Source organism: Acomys russatus, chromosome 3 (assembly GCF_903995435.1).
Source record: "Acomys russatus chromosome 3, mAcoRus1.1, whole genome shotgun sequence".
Classification (NCBI taxonomy): domain Eukaryota; kingdom Metazoa; phylum Chordata; class Mammalia; order Rodentia; family Muridae; genus Acomys; species Acomys russatus.
This window is the reverse complement of record NC_067139.1, coordinates 55,777,493-55,794,274: the sequence shown is the minus strand read 5'-3', so window position 1 is coordinate 55,794,274 and position 16,782 is coordinate 55,777,493. Positions and strand designations below refer to the sequence as shown.

At 47.0% G+C, this 16,782-nt stretch overlaps 1 protein-coding gene across 1 annotated transcript in view; it reads right to left on the bottom strand.

Annotated features, from left to right (window-relative positions):
• Arhgef3 (Rho guanine nucleotide exchange factor 3) overlaps positions 1–16,782 on the bottom strand; it is a 278,972-nt gene that overhangs the window by 188,487 nt on the left and 73,703 nt on the right. Inside the window, exon 3 of the mRNA XM_051140689.1 lies at positions 845–911. Coding sequence (XP_050996646.1) covers positions 845–911 — 67 coding nt within the window. The remainder of the gene's footprint in view (positions 1–844; positions 912–16,782) is intronic.

Below are 16,782 nucleotides of genomic sequence, written 5' to 3'. Positions count from 1 at the left end.
CTAGAACTGGTTAGAAGAAATCATAATAGTATTGACTAAAGATCTGAAACACGGTTTAATAGCAACATTTGGATTTTGTGCAGGATAGATGCCATTCGTTCCTTCAACAAAGCAAGCAGGAGCCAGGCCTAGAAATATGGCAGAGAACAAGAACTAAACAAGGTCTCCACATACTTCCACTCGGTGCTTCCAAGTTATCTCAGCAAGTTCATCACTGAACACAACAATACGACACGCAGGGGTACCTGGGCGGGACAGGGGGGGAGGCCCTTGATCCAGCTTCACCGCACAGAGAGGGCTAAGCATCCATGGGCCTGGAACAGCATGGCCAGAGGAGCCTCATAGGCAATGGCCTGGAGGTGACAGAACTCAGAGCATCCCTTACAGACCCAAACAGAGCCACCTGAGTACCTTGGATGCTGTGACTGTCATCATCACATTCATATCAAGGAAGGGGTCGCCATCAGGAGGGAAGAACTGCCTGACCGTTCCTAGACCAGATAGAGTCTGCTGTTTTGTAGCTGACAGAATTTCATGAGTGCCTTATACCTCTGGAAAGCAAACTCCCCTGAAGGCGTGTGCCTGTATATACCATCATCAGGCTGGCAAACTTCTTACTTCCTTTTCCTCCACTCCAAGGAGCATAGGAGCACAGCATGATGCTTGCTTAAAAGACCTCGGCTTGTTCACAAGAGTCTCCTATGGCCATGTGCTCTGTATCCAGGGCAGGTGATGTCATCCATGCATGGCATACAGGTGCTGTCCCCCGGTGAACCTTGTTAGGAGAGCGAAGTACGGCATGCCACGTCCCCACCAATGGGACAGGGCCACCCAGGGCACTTACCCCTCTGAAATTCCAGGCTTTGGGAGAGGGAAACATGGAGAAGTTGTTCTGTCTTGGCCGCTTGGGTCTAGAAGAGAAAAGACAAATGTTACTGTTCAGGGAGGAGATGCACAGGAGAGGTGTTGCTCTTTCAGACACCTCAGCAGCTTTCACTCCAAAGCCCTGCTTGACCCCCAAGAGAAAAGTCCCACAGCCCCACCAAAGAGTCAACATCTCACCTGTGAAAATCAAATCCACAGCAAAACCCAGACGCAACCAAAAGCCAGACCCGGTGCCCAGTGTCTCTCTTTATAACATCCAATAATTCCCAAATGGACGCCATCAGGTGACTTCAATTCAGACAAGAATTCTCCCTCATTACAAACAGGCTGAAAAGCTCCAGTGTCTCCCCCAAAGGCCACACAAGCTCCGGGTTTTATTTTATTTTATTTTTTATTATGCTTATTTAGGGTACGTGGAGGGTTCAGTGTCCCATGGCATGTAACTGGAGGCCAGAAGAAAACTTACAGGAACTCAGTTCTCTCCTGCCATCTGGGTCCTGGAGATTAAACTCGGGCCTTCAAGATTGGCACCAGTGCCTTCACCTGATGAGCCATCTCACCAGCCCTACCATATTTTTTTTTAAGTGAAGGTAAAAATAAAAACATTTTCAGGAAAAATAAATGATATGAATTTGACGGGGGTGTGGGTGGGGAGAAAGTCTTTGTGTGATAATAATGTAAAGGCAATTGCATCAACTAGAACACAAGAGGGAATTCTGTTTGTAAGTAGGAATGAGCAGAGCAGGCATGAAGATAAATAAAAATGGCTTTGCCACGAAGTGTTACCAGCAGAGGGGACATCAGCTACACAACGCCCCATCTCTGAACCACATATTTTCTCTGGGATAGTAATCCTCACACCTGCTGGCCTGCTCCACTTCCTCCCATCCCGGCCCTCTAGCATGCCTGCTTTGAGATTCCCAGGAACACTGTTTAGCTCACTGCCTCCTTGTATTTTTGCTTCCCGCCACTTGTGTGTCTTCAGATCCACTCTTCCCAGTTCAGCCTCTTGAAGGAGACTGCCAAGCTAAGGCCCATGCCTCTCAAGAGGTACCCTGAAAGGGCAGCTTCGGCCAGGGAGTGGGACACAGATTCTGGGGCCAGCTTTGCTCTGCCTAGTGATGTAACTCTGGACAGGTGTCTCTGGTCCCTAGTTCCTCCATCTAAAAAATGGAGGGAGTAACAGTTGGTCCCCCCACCATGGTCAAGCCTGGGGTTGTTGAGTCACTACCAAACCTCACACTCTTAGTAGCTTAGTAAACGATGTCCAGTGCTGGCTTCAGCTCCCAACATCCTCCCAAGAAAGACACACACAACAGATACCAGCACACAACAGGAGGACAGCAAGTGTGCGTGGGGGATAGGGGAAGCAGCCTCCATAGCTGAACCATAGTCCCAGGCAGCCTGAGGACTCACCGCATTAAGCTGCTTCTGTTCCCTCAGCCTTCCTCCATCTTTGTGGACCCTAATTGACAGTGTCTGCCTAGAAGGGGTAAAATGGTAGCCAGCACCTCAATCCAGAGCTGTCCACACAGGGAGCACTACCACAGAGGACTGAGCAGGGATGATGGGCCCAACTCCAGCACGCCCCCCCCCCCAGGGTTCTGAAGAGTGTGTATGCAATTCTCTTCTCTCCAGGACATACTTCCTTCCCTGGTCATCCAGAGGAAAAGAACCTGCAAACTGCTGTGATGAACTCAGGACACTCAAAGACATTGCTCATCAAGACCCAAGGCAAGGCTCTTGCCCTTCTCCATGTTTCAAGAATTGCCATGGGTGCCTGTTGACATTCGCACATGCTGCTCAGCCGTGGCGAGCCTTTCTGCAATGAAGTCAGGCCAACAGGGGTGGGAGAAAGGCTTTGGGTCAAGGCCAAGTCCATGGTGACCTTGGGCAACTTCCCAGGCTTCCCCCAGTCTTCAGTCCCAGACATGGGGAAAAAAAGAGTTCACCTTCACAGGGTTGCCCTGAGGAGTTAAGGACTAATTGCTGTGAAGCACTCTGCCCTCTGCCTGGCTTACACCGAGTGCATGTCAGCTCTAAAAACCTATGTAGTCTACAGCACACAGGGTGCTATTTTAGGGGCTACAACTGAGAACAAACACAGGCCCTGCTCTCTCATGTTAGGAAGTGATCCATTTCACTAAAAACAATTGGGCAGTGGCATGCAGGACGGGGAATAACGGTGAGACTAGCTACTACTATTTTATCTGGACAGGGCAGGCTTCTCCAAGAAAACAGTGATTCAACACAGAGCTTGAAAGAATGGAATGAACGGCTCACGTGTCCTGAACATCCAAGGTCTTTGAGAAGGTGGGAAATGTTTGGTGCAGCTAATGAGATAAAAGGCTGGGGTAGGGAGTGGGTAGAGAAGACAGAGTTACAGAGGCAAGAAGCAGAGGGTTAGAGTTTTATAGTCCATGGTGTCCAAGAATCTTTAGCTTTTAGTCTAGGTGCAATGCAAGTTCTAAGCAGAAGACAAACGAGATCTAAGTTTTCAAAGGACAGTTTTTATTGCTGATGAACAAACCACTAAGAAGCAACACAGGGCTGGAAAACGGTGAGAGGGTCCTGCAATGACCCTCATGAGGAATGGCAAGAACTTGGACCAATGTTGGCAGAAGGTATCGGATGGGAGACAGGTAAAATAAAAGAATTAAAGATGCTCCAAGAATTTTAGGCCCAACTGGGAACGGAGAGAAAGTCTATGGAGAGAACAGAGTTGGGACCAAACCCAAAGACAACAGACACATCACACTTAAAATGATAGAGATCTCGGGGTGGAGCTGAGGATGTGCAGATGGAGACAAGGGGCAGAGAATGTTCATGAACAGTCTAGAAACACGTGATGACCCCTGCGAAGACAAGAAGGCACTAGAGGCAGGGAACATGATGTGGAAGCAAATGGCACATGTCCTTGAAGGATGTCAGTGGGGAACAGAGAGACATCCCCGATGATGTTCCATGAAAATGTTAGTGGTGCTGGGGACAAGGACTGAAAGACTTTTGTCCAAAGGTGAGGCGGAAGTGTTATTTGTACAGAATGGGACTTGACAGAGAGCCTAACTATTAGTTAGTCCAGTGAAGTCTTCAATCCACAGTCTCCCTGAAGCCAGCACGTTGTCTGTCTTTTTATGATCCACTTGTAGAGTGCCAGATGACAAATCAATATCTGAAGACTTTCATGAACGTTTCTGACATCCACTGTCGTCAGGCAGCCCAGGCCGACAGTGCTCCCCACTCTGGCTGGAAGATGATGAGAAATGGCACCGAGAAGGTGCCTCTCCTCTCCCTTAACCACAGGGCACTTACTCAACACACACAGTATTCGGGTGTCTGAGCCATTGGTGTTGTCACTCCATCACCAGGCCATGCATGGCAGCCCAAGCTTCAAACACTGAAGCCAGACATGAGCTGCTGGACTCAGTAGGAAACATGGGATATTTTTAAGGGATCTTTTGTAACAGAGGTCGATTGAAAATCTACTGTTGAAAACTTTTTTTTTTTTTTTTTTTTTTTTTTTTTGTAATATCCAGAGGCAATGACTGATGACTCTGAAGCAATTGGGGACATTTTTAGAAGCCAAGGGATGGCTCTCCCTCCATCACCTGAACTGTAGCTTATGTCTGCATCATGAAAGGTTTCTTAATAGCCTCCAGAAACCCACATCCTGAGTGGAAGGTCACATCCCTCTGGAAAGAATCATTAGTTTTTTACTCTTTAATCAAGCAGCAGCAGACTGTCATTTTTTTTAAAGCTCTGCCCGGGGAGCCCCAGTTCTTTCCTGAGTATGTGTTTTTTCTTACCACGACTCCATGCCCGGACTCTCCTTTCCCATGAGCCCCCAGGAGAGCTGCCCCCAGTCTGTGTGAAATAAGACAGCAGAGGACTCTGTTCAGGAGGAAGATGTGGGATCTGGTCACAGGCACCCCATCCTCGACAGTGCTGGCCTGTACGCATGGGAATCCTCATTCCTTTTCTTTTTTAATAGACATTTGTTAAGGTTTCCTTTTAGCAAATCAACACTTGTGGCGTGCTCACTATGTGCCAGGTTCTGTCTTAACTGCCTATTAAACATTAACTCATTGTCTTCTAAACCATGTGATGAGTAGATACTACAGTTATCCCTGCTTCACAAAGAAAGGAACCAAGGCTTTAGCAGGTTAAATGATTTGCCCCAAAGCACAGAGCTAATTGATGGCACAGCCATGATTTGACCTCAGGCAGTTCTCCCTCCAATGTGCACACACACATGATAAAACTGGAGGAAGAGCCAGACGGTGGGGATGCACGCCTTTAACCCCAGCACTTGGGAGGCAGAGACAGGAGGATCTCTGAGTTCAAGGCCAGCCTGGTCTACACAGTGAGTTCCAAGACAGTCAAGGCTACATAGAGAAACCCTGTCTTGAAAAAAAAAACCTGAAGAAATAATATTGTTAAAATATTGCCAAAAGCAATATACAGATTCACTGAAATTTCCACTCAAGTATCAATGGTGTTCCTCATTAAACTAGAAAAATTAAAACTAAGTCCTTGAAGTTCATACAGAAGCACAAAGACCCCAGATGGTCAAGGCCAACCTTTGCAGAAATAATGGTGCTGGAAGGTTTACAATGCCCAGCCTCAAATTATACCATTGAGCCATGATGACAAAAGCAGCGTGGCACTGTCACAAAAACAGAACAATTACGGTAACATAATTAAGAAATATATACTATTTATTTATTTTTTGGAGGGACATACCACAATACACATGTGGAGGCCAGAGGGCAGCCCATGAGAATTCTATGGCTTCAGGGACTGAAGTAAATCACAGGGCTCTGCAGCAAGCCCCTTCACCTGCTGGGCCATCTTGCTGGCCCAAGACTTCAAGATACAAACACAGGCAAGGACTTTCTGAAAAAGACTCTAATAGTACAGAAAACAATTCCAAGGGGGCTGTTGAGAGAGCTCAGTGGTTAAGAGCACTTGCTGCCCTGCAGAGGACCTGGGTTTGGTTCCCAGCACTCACATGGCAACTCACAACAGTTCCAGATGACCCCTCTTCTGTACTTCTGTACCAGGCACACATACATGTATGTACATAGTGAATATTACATACATTCAGGCACTCAAACATACACATAAAATAAAAACGTCTTAATAATTGAAAAGTGAGATTACATAGACGTAAAAGATCAGCAAAGGACGAATGGCTAAGAGAAGAGACATCTTCAGAAGGGGCCCTGGTGGGTTCCCACAGAAGCTTAACACCAAGGTACACAGAGCTGAAAGGTAAACACCACACACACACACACACACACACACATGCACGCTTGCACGCTCACATACACGCTCATGTACACACTCGCATGTGACACACACACGTGCACATGCTCACACACAGAAAACAAAAGAGGGGCTGGGAAGACGTCCCATTCTACAAAGTGCTTGCTGCACCAGTGTAAGGACCTGAGTTCACAGCACCAGCACCCATGCAAAAACTGAGACATGGAAGCATGCTTCTGTAACCTGAGCACTGGTAGGAGAAGAAACGGGTACAGACACAAACATATACACATAAATATACATGTAATAATAATAAGAAAGGGCGTGGTGGCACATGCCTTTAATCCCAGCACTTGGGAGGCAGAGGCAGGCGGATCTTGTGAGTTCGAGGCCAGTCTGGTCTACAAAGCAAGTCCAGGACAGCTAGGGCTACACAGAGGAACACTGTTTTGAAAAACCAAAAAGTAAAAATAAAAAATAAAATAAAGACTGATATTTTTTTTCTGAGTGCATGTTACAGTTTATTTAAAGCACAGTTTTAATGTTTTTGTTTGTTTTTTAAGACAGGAGACAGAGTCTCAGGTTAGCCTGAAATTCAGATACTTAGTCTTAGCCAGTCCTGAGTGCTGAGATTACAGGTATGCACCACAAGCCCAGGCCTTTTTTACTACTGGGGCTAAAGACAAACTCCAGGGTCTCACACATTCTAGGCAAGTATTCCACCACTGACCTACATTCCCAGCCCTTTAGGAACTTCCATGACCAACTTTTCTGAATATTTTAAAGAAATTTAGAGCAAGTAATTCTTGGAAAGGATTTTTTAAATCACTTTGATGACTCAGTAGTTAAAAGCAGTTAAAGACTCCAATTTGTCAGATGGCTCATCATTGCCTGTAACTCCAGTTCCAGGGAATATGATGGCGGCACTTGGCCTCTGTGGGAGAACATGCACATCCTCCTGCTTCCTCCCGCACACATCTACCTACAAATAAAAAACTAAACCTCAAACCCAGGTGTGATGGTGCACACCTTTAGTCTCAGCACTCAGGAAGCAGAGGCAGGTGGATCTCTGAGTTTGAGGCCAGCCTGGTCTACAAAGAGAATCCAGAACAGCCAAGGCTACACAGAGAAACCCTGTCTCAAAAAAAAAAAAAAAAAAAAAAAATCACTATGAGCTCATTGTATAAAAATAATAAAAAGATTTGGTTTGGTTTGGTTTGGTTTTTGGTTTTTCAAGACAGGGTTTCTTTGTGTAGCCTTGGTTGTCCTGGACTCACTTTGTAGACCACGCTGGTCTCGAACTGAAAAATAATAAAAAGAAAAAAGGCAAACCTGTCAAACTATTTCTAAATCATAAACAAAAAGAATGGAAATATGTTCAAGGCTCTAACTCAAAACACACTGACCTGAACCCTTTCCTAGCTCCTGTGGACCACCTGTAAGAATCTTTGCTATTATTTGGATTTTGTCCAGGGAGGGAGGAGCAGAAGACAGTCTCCATATTTTAATCAATACTATGTTGATCAGCAGCTAATAAATCAGCAGGTAGGTGGCCCAGCATGTCTAAAACCAAAGCCCTAAAACTGAGTCCTTAAAATGGGCGTTTCTAATTAACGCTCTCTTGCTCTTAGCAGCTAAGACACCACAAATTCTCAAATTAGCCAGCATCACTTAAAGTAGTTTATTGACTCTGATGCAGGACCCACCACAGTCTTCCAGGGCAATTAGAGGCTCTATAAATGCTTCTCTTGGCAGTCAACTGAGGCCACACATAAAACATGTTTATTCCCCAACTGTCAGTGAAATATAGCGGTGAAGCCTAGCCCGAGGCAGGCTTGCTGGAGCATATGTGGAGGAGAGGGAGGGTGATGCCAAGCACACTGACATTGAGGGGATCTAGGCACTGCAGCAAACAGCAAGCCTCTCCCCTGGTCCACCACTCAGACAGCTGGGAAAAGGAGAATGGGTGTGAAAGGGGAGGACACATGAGGTGAAAGGTAATAGCTGTAGTATTTTCATGGCATTAATACTATTTGTGCTGGTCTCGGCCAGAGGTTGCTATCAGGACACCTGTCTCCATTGCTGTCAAGCTTATTTATTGAGACAGGTTCTAGCACTAACCCTGGAATGCAATTATTACATTAGCTGCCTAGTGAGTCCATGGTATCTGCCTATTGCTGCCGCTCCCTCTTACTGGAACAACAGGCACACATCACCCCCCCCACTGTTCCCCGCTTTTTAATGGGTGTATTCATGCTTGCACAGCAAGCACTTATCCACTGAGCCATCCCCCCAGCCCCAGTGGTGTTCTTTTTATGTTAATTAACTCCCCAGGTCTTCGTAGGACCCTATGGAATACGGTGATATCAATGGGCAGGTGGTAGGGACTGGGATCAGACTTTGAAATGCTCACAACCAGGCAGCCCCATTTCAGGCATCTGAGAAATAAGGATTTTTTTTCTTTTCTTTTCCTTTTTTTTTTTTTTTCCTGGCCACTTCATCTGGCAGAATATATTAAGTATGCATCACTTACCAAATATTTCTACCACACACAGCCTGTCTGAATGCATAGAGCAATACAAGGCTGCTCTCCTGGGCACCTCACCATCTTCCAGTTGGGAGAGCAGAGCCAGTGCTTGCATCAGTGTTACTATAGTTGCCACCATGGCAACCTCCCTTTGTCACCCAGGCAGAGATGCTCCTCCGGGACACTGTTTCATGGATGTAGCTTTTGCAGGTTCACCCTTCATCTGTCCGCAACTTGCTCACACTTTGATAAGACTGTGACCTACCTGGGGGATTCCCAGTTCCCTGGATGCATCTGGATCAGGCTAATGGGCCAGTGGGGAAAGACCACACAGAGAAAAGAGATCTGCAGAGCAGGCAGGTGACACCTTCCTCTGTGCCCCAGCCTGACCATGCAAAGAACAGTGCCCTGTCAGGAGAGAGCGCACAGTGCTGGGAGAGGACAGAGGTCAAGGTCATGACAGCTAAGCACAGGGAGACAGGAAAGTTGTCAGTGGGAACCACAAATCTTGTAGAATCCTGGGGATGTATAGTATCTCTCCATAGTTTGTTTGTTTGCTTGCTTGCTTGCTTGCTTGAGACCACATCTCTCCGAGTAGCCCAGCATGCCCTCAAGTTCAAACATTCTTCATGCCTCAACCTCTTAAGTAGCTGGTATTACAACAAATCTCTAGCTCAGATAGGCATCTCAAAATGAAACTATTGATTTGCATAGTCAAAAATACCACTAAGCAAGGCATCTTTGAAGATACTAGATCCATGAATGAACTTTCCAAAGCCCTTAAGGTCAAGGTAGAAACACTTAAATTTTTCTTTAAAATTCTTAAAAAGCTAACTCCACACTAGTGTCTTCTCAGGGTTATAAGACTAACCCCACACTCACCAGGTTACCCTTTCCCTGCTTCAAATGCCCTGTTACATAGTCCCTGAAACTTCATGACTCATATATATTAATTTTGTAATCATAAAATACTAGTTTGGGTGTTTTGTTTTGTTTTGTTCTAAGCTGAAATGTTTTGGTCATATGTAGCTCTCAGAAGAAACCCAACCCACTAAACAGCAAAAAAGCACTACCCACCTTCCCTAGCAATTAGTAAAACAGAAGTCTAAATAAGCAAGTACATCTGCTTTCATAGAGCAGTTTTTAAGGGTAATAATGAGTGTGGGCAGACAAGAGGTGTGGGTACTGGGCCTCACAGTTTTGAGTGCATAAACCACTCAACCTTCCTAAAGCTTCAACCCTTTAATGCAGCTCCTCATGTTGTGGTGACCCCCAACCACAAAATCATTTTCATTGCTGCTTCATAACTGTAATTTTGCTACTGTTACGAATCATACCATAAATATCTATGTTTTCCGATGGTCTTCGGCAACCCCTGTGAAAGGTCATTTGACTCCCCCCTAAAGTGTCTGCAACCCACGGCTTGAGAACTGCTGGTATAAACTGCCATAACATGTCCACACATGTCGTCTGGTAGCAAAATAAGAAGCATTTCCAAAAGCATGGAAATGACCCAGAGGCTCAACCTTAGCATAATTTCTGTGACAAATACAGCAACTCAGACGGCTCCTCCCACGTGACTCTAGATGGAGAGGCCGGACACCTAACCGGCAATGGGTTGCAGGTTCAACCTGGTGAATAAGGAGGACAGTGGCAAGAAGATGCCTACCCCAGTGTGGCCATCAGGACCAGGCTCGTCTGGACCTGGTGTCGTCACACACATGCTCTCGTGCTACACTCACTCTGACCCACAGCTGAGCAAACAGAGACACACAGATGTGAGACAGTCGGGCCTCAAGAGGCTGGGACAGGTTTTTCAGTCTAGTTACCTTCCCAGGTGACATAATATCCCCCACCTTGGAGGCCAATCACAGATTCCATAGCGGGGTCTGCTGAACCCTGTCCTTAGGGCGCCCACACTGAGGGTGAAACATCTCTTCAAAGATGCCTTTCCCGAGAAGCCACACCTTCCCAGAGCTCCCAGCCCTGTCCCTGCTGCCAGGAGCAGGGAAGAGAAAAGGCACAGAACCAAGAATAAGATGGCGGCCTGGGACAAACACCTTGCTAACAACAAAACAGCCACTGTCTGCAGAAGGACTACCCTCTGAGAGCTAAGCATTTTAGGGTGCCCATCACCCTAAAGCCTGTGAGGATAGAAACCCACTCATGTGCACAGGCCTGTCTAGGTACTCCATCCCGTCATCTATCTCCATCCTCCATGAGGAGGATAGCAGCACCAACTTCAGAGGGTTTAGCTGGTGTGTGGATTAAGTAACTCCACGTACAAAGCAGATATGAGGGAACTATAAAGCTAGCCCGTGTATTAGCTATAATGACTATTAACCCACTATCATCTGCCTATTACCTATGGCAGGAGGTGCAGCGGTGACTACCTGTTGCTTCTCAACGCTGCCGCCTCCCTCTGCTGAGCAGTGACTTTTCCCTGCTCTCAAAGGCTCGCTAACCACAAGCTCCTCAGATGAGCAGGTGGCCCTGCCTAGCTAAAGGCAATGACACTTCTAGAGTTAAGGCAAAGACATCTGTCCTTCTGGTGTGTGGCTGAGCTGATAAAGGCATAAACTCAATGCTGTTTGGAGTATTTTGTATAGAACACCTACCACAGAAGGGAGGTAATCTGGAAAGACCAAAGGAAAGGAAAAAATCCCAGCTAATACGGAGGCACCTGTAAGCAGCCATTCCTGGAGGCACTGCTGTCATCAGTGACAGAAACGTAAGCCTTTCGCTAAAAGTAACTTAAGCAAATGCATACGGTTTTTTGCACCTGGAACACACCCCCCAAATTAGTTTTGTTTCTTTGTGAAAGAAGGCTACTTAAGAGAAGCAAGTGACAAAGTGGGAATGCCATCAGAGGCCGTTCTACTCTTCCCTGCACACTCACAATGCCTGACACAGGGAGTATTCATCTCACTTATGACAGGGCCTGTTGTCAGGGGCCCTTTCCGATCACCCTGTGGAGTCTGAACCCCTCTGCCACCTCCCCACAACACAAGGCCTGGTTTCCAGGCTACCTAGCACTAGCAGGCCTACTCTCGGCCTTGCTCATGGTTTCTTGTGGGGTTTTCTGACTTGACTTCCTCTGGCTTGTGTCTGTTTTCATCCCTTTGCCCCTGAGGTCCAGATCAGTTCCTACCATGCAGTACACATCTGGTGAGTGACTGAATGATCGGATAGAGTGTGTGTGTGTGTGTGTGTGTGTGTGTGTGTGTGTGTGTGTGTGCTGTGTGCACTGGTTTTTTTTTTTTTTTGGTTTCGTTTGGTTTGGTTTTTTTGTTTTGTTTTGTTTTTTGTCAACTAGACACAAGCTAGAATCATCTGGAAAAAAGAAACCTAGATTGAGAAGACGCCCCTACCAGATTGTCTTGTGAGACATTTTCTTGAACAATGATTGACGTGGGATAGCCCAGCTCACCTGGGCAGGTGGTCCTGCTTGTATAAGAAATCAGGCCGAGCAAGCCATACAGGGCAAGCCAGGAAGCAGGGCTCCTCCATGGCCTCCACTTCAGTTTCTAACTCCAGGTTCCTGCCTCAACTCCCCCAGGTATTGGGCTACAAGCTGTGAGATGAAAGTAACCCTTTCCTCCCTGAGCTCCTTTGGGCCAGGGTGTTTATCACAGTAATAGAAGCCCTAAGACGGAGGGCCTAGATGATGGATTGGGAGAGTACAGAGCACTCCCAGGTCCGAGTAAGCAGCCCCTGGGACAGGGCCCACAGAGTCTGGGGTCTCTTTCCTTCCACTCTGCACACTGGCTCTCTATCTGATTCCCTGAGCCAATCTGCTAACAGCCTCCCCAGTCCACTGGCTCCATCTCCCCCGATGTCCATCAGTGGCATCAATGAGAATTAGTGGCAAGGAGCCTTTTGAGTTACAAAGATGTCTTCCTTCTCCCCCATCTCACCTCTTGTTTAAAGATAATGTTTCATTTGAAAACCAAATAGAAAATATAAACATAATAACCAGTTATCACAATCTAGCCTCTAAGTTAAATTTGGCATTCAATGAGAAATGAGAAACTACTAGTATGACTTATGTGACCCTCGAGCTGATATACAGTTGGGGTCATTTTCAAGGCTAGACAATTCTGTTTAGATTAAAAAAAAAAAAAAAAAAGCTTACTTATATATGACTTTTCTGTCTGCATGTATGCCTGCAGGCCAGAAGAGGACATCAGATCTCGTTACAGATGGTTGTGAACCACCATGTGGTTGCTGGGAGTTGAACCCAGGACCTCTGGAAGAGCAGCCAATGCTCTTACCTGCTGAGCCAGCTCTCCAGCTCCGACAATTCCATTTACAAAGCAGTGTCAGTGAAATGTTTGGAAAATCTAGCAATCAAGGACCATGTTCCCACCTGTGACCCTGGTGCCATCCAGACCCCACAATACCTGTAGTCAGCTTGAGGTAAGCAGTTTCCTTTCCCAGTAGTGGGTCCCTGGAGTTTCTGCACCCCTGCACCCCACCTTGCTGAAAACTACTCACTTTAAGTACCTTGCTGCTCCCTGTCACATTCAGGAGTTGGTGAGCCTTGTAAATGTCCTTCACAAACTCTGTGGCCACAAAGCTTTTTTAAAAACCCCTCTGAACCACCCTGCCCCAGAAACAGCCTAGAAAGGGACCAAGAACCACTCAGCTTCCTGTCGGACCTCCAACTGCATGTGTGGTTCAGCCCTGCTCAGCTCAGAAGTGGGTCAGACTCAGTGCCTCCCTAGGCTGAGGTCTCCTTCAGTAACTGACGCTGGGTACACCCGAACACAAGCCTTCAGCTGACCCACACAGAAGGAACCCCAGTCCTAAGCCCTCACTGGGCCTTCTTTCTGTGTGGAAATTCCTTCTAGCATATAAATCCAGCTCCCTAACACAGATGAGTTTCACAGAGCACCATGTACCAGCCAACCATGGGACCACCCCAGGCCCATCACCCAGAGACTCCACAGCCTGCTGTTCTTCTTCATGCGCAGATTCCAGAATATGATGCTAACACCTGAGGGCCACGGCAGCTGGAATCACTGTCCTAGATCTTCACAGAAGAGGTCCTCTAATTTAAGCGACAGGTGTGTGGGTGGGGACAGAGAGGGAAGGAGAGGGATGGGCCCCCTGAGGTGCAACTGCTAATTTGTGGATGTCCTAAGGAAACAATTCTATTAAAAAACTGAATTAAGCCAGGTGGTGGTGGTGCACGTAGGCAAATCTCTGTGAGTTTGAGGGCAACCTGGTCTACAGAGTGAGTTCTAGGATAGCCAAGGCTATACAGAGAAGCCCTGTCTTGGAAAAAAAAAAAAACTGAATTAAAAGGCAAGGTGTACACCAGCAAAGGACTGCACCCTTGGATCCCCAGCCCTGGGGAGCCCATGACGATCATTCTCAGCTACAGAGCAAGTTCAAGGTCAGCATTCAAGATAATGCTGATGTTTGCAGATTTTTTTTTTTTAATCCCACGTGTGTCTTCCAAAACAACTATTAGCGTGTTTTATGAAGCTCATTCTCGGTGGCCAGCACAAACTATGGCTAAGTGAATATCACGCCCAGGCCCAGACTTTCATAGACTTTGAAATGCCAAGGACCTATACAGGAAAGAATAATATTTTGCCTCAGCCTGGCTCTTAGAATGAGCTCAAGATCAAAACACAGAAGCAGCACAGGGCAGCTGGCCTTGGGCAGGTGGGTCCTCCTTCCAGAGTGCTGGGTGGCCACACAATGACTGTTCTCCCCCCTCCCAACACACACACACACACACACACACACACACACACACATACACCTGTCAATAGCCTGTGGAACATCAGCACATCATCAAGATCCCAGATAGCCAAACTGTTATGGGATGATATGCATGTATGCATGCATGCGTACATGATATATGTGTGTGTGTGTGTGTGTGTGTGTGTGTGTGTGTGTGTGTGTGTGTGTGTGGTTTTATTTATTTATTTTGCAAGAGAGAAAGATGTTCTTTCTTTTTTTTTTTTCTTTTTTCATAGCCCTGGCCCGTTAAGTCTTCCAAATAAAAATAATGAAGCAGGAAGAGCCCTCCCAAATGAATACATGGTTTAAAACAAGAGTGGGCATGCACTACCACTTGTTTATATTTATTTTGTTTTATTTTTGGGGGGATTTATTTTATGTGTATGGGCATTTTATCTGCAATGTATGTATGTGCACCACATTTATGGAATGCCCATGGAGGCCAGAAGAGGGCGTAAGAACCCCAAGAACTGGAATTACAGACTCTTGTGCGCTGCCATATGGGAAGAGCAGCAGTGCTCATCCCTCCAGCCTTGGGTTTTTGTTTTGTTTTTCTGAGGCAGGGTCCTCACATACCCATGCTGACCTTAAGCTTCTTATGTCCTGCCGCTGACCTTGAACTTCTGGTCTTTTCCTCCACTTCCCCAGGCAAGCACCACCACACCCAGCTTAGAAATAAGCTTGAAGAAGCTTGGTTCTGGCCTAACGTTGAGGCAGCCTGGATAGCACAAGTCATCTGCAACTGGCTGGCCAGTGGTATCCTTCCATCTGCTGCCCTTTGCTAGGTCCCTGTCACCTTGGTTGGGCATGTGGGTGGGCTGCAGAACTCAGGGCCAGCTACATGTGTTGCCTTCCAAGAGGGAACACAGAGCATGTGGCCAGCTGCTCTAAGAGCAGTCTGGGGACCCCCTGTGTTGTCACCTCACATGCATTTATTTGCCTGGCATCTCCCATAGGCCTGCCTGATGTGAGTGAGCCATGGTCTAGGAGGTTACAGAGACTTTGGGCTGGAGAGGCCACTAGCATGTCCCTGGGCTAGTGAGGCTCCCTGGGAAGGCTTTGTTCAGGGAACAGGATGGAGACAAGCCTCTGAAGTTACTTCTATTTCCCCAAGGCATGCTCAAGGAAGCGTCAACCATCAAGCACCTCCAAGTTACAGATGCCTCAGGCTCTGCTGGAGGCAACTTATTAACACACAGAACCAGGGCATTTGAGTCTAAGAGGGATGAGCAGGGATTGCTCGTAAGAAAGATAGACAGACATGCACCCGCACCTCCATGCACATGTGCTTTTGTGTTTCCAGCATCTTACAAGCTCTAGAAACAAACAGGTCAGGGAGTACAGGGGAGGACCAGGTAGGTGCCAGCCTGGGCTCTGCATTGCTTTGACTTTCAAGGGCCTCTTAGTACACTACGGCCAATCTCAACCACTAGAGAGAATGTGTATCCTCCAATCCCGACCTCCTCACTGAGAGGGCTACAGCTCCCCGCTCAAGGCCTCTCTCTTCCTTCCTCTGCTTTGGAACCTCTCCCTTAACGCACCCCCAGGTTCCCACTCAGGCCAGTGCCCAAGGAGCTTCCCCTCCCTCAGCCTTGTTATGGCACCACAGCAAAAGGGTCCTTCTACCATCTTCTACACACCCAGTGGATCAACCTCAGCCTTCAAACTGAGGAGGTCAGAGCCAGCTATGCTGGGCCACTCTGTCCCCAGCTCTGAGTGTAGCACCGGGACCTAAAGGGGCAAGAGAAGGTAGAGGCAGTGATATCAGCCCAATACTTAGTTTTCTCAGCCTCAGCTCCTGTGGACTTTTTAGTCTTGTCTGCCGGACCTGAGATCTGGGGACCTGAAAGAATGGGGCGGACCACAGTCTGATGCTGTAGACAATCTTAGTTCCATTTCAGCTACTTTTATAAACAAATGGAACAGAGAAAACAATGAGCTAAGGAAGGTTGTTTGAGTTCAGAAAACATGTAAATAAATGCCAGTAAGCACATACTAAATATTAGGAGAGCAGCCCTTTCCCAGAACTTCCTCAGGATAGACCAATTGAAACACAGTTCTCTGGCACATAATATAGAATATATCTGGAAAGGCACAAAGGCAAGGCACAAGAAGGCCACATCCAGATTCAAGGTACATGGACCAGTTTGGGTTCTATTATAGGCACGTTGACACCCAACAAGAATAAGCATGTTTTATAAGTTGAATGTAAATGTTTGTCATGGGAGACACAAAATCACACCCAAGAACAATCCAGGGAACACAATGCACCTGAGATGAAAGGCCCTCTCTGCCTTTTCTCCCGGAGCCTCTCTCACAGCTTCCCAAGGCATTGCTCGCCATGG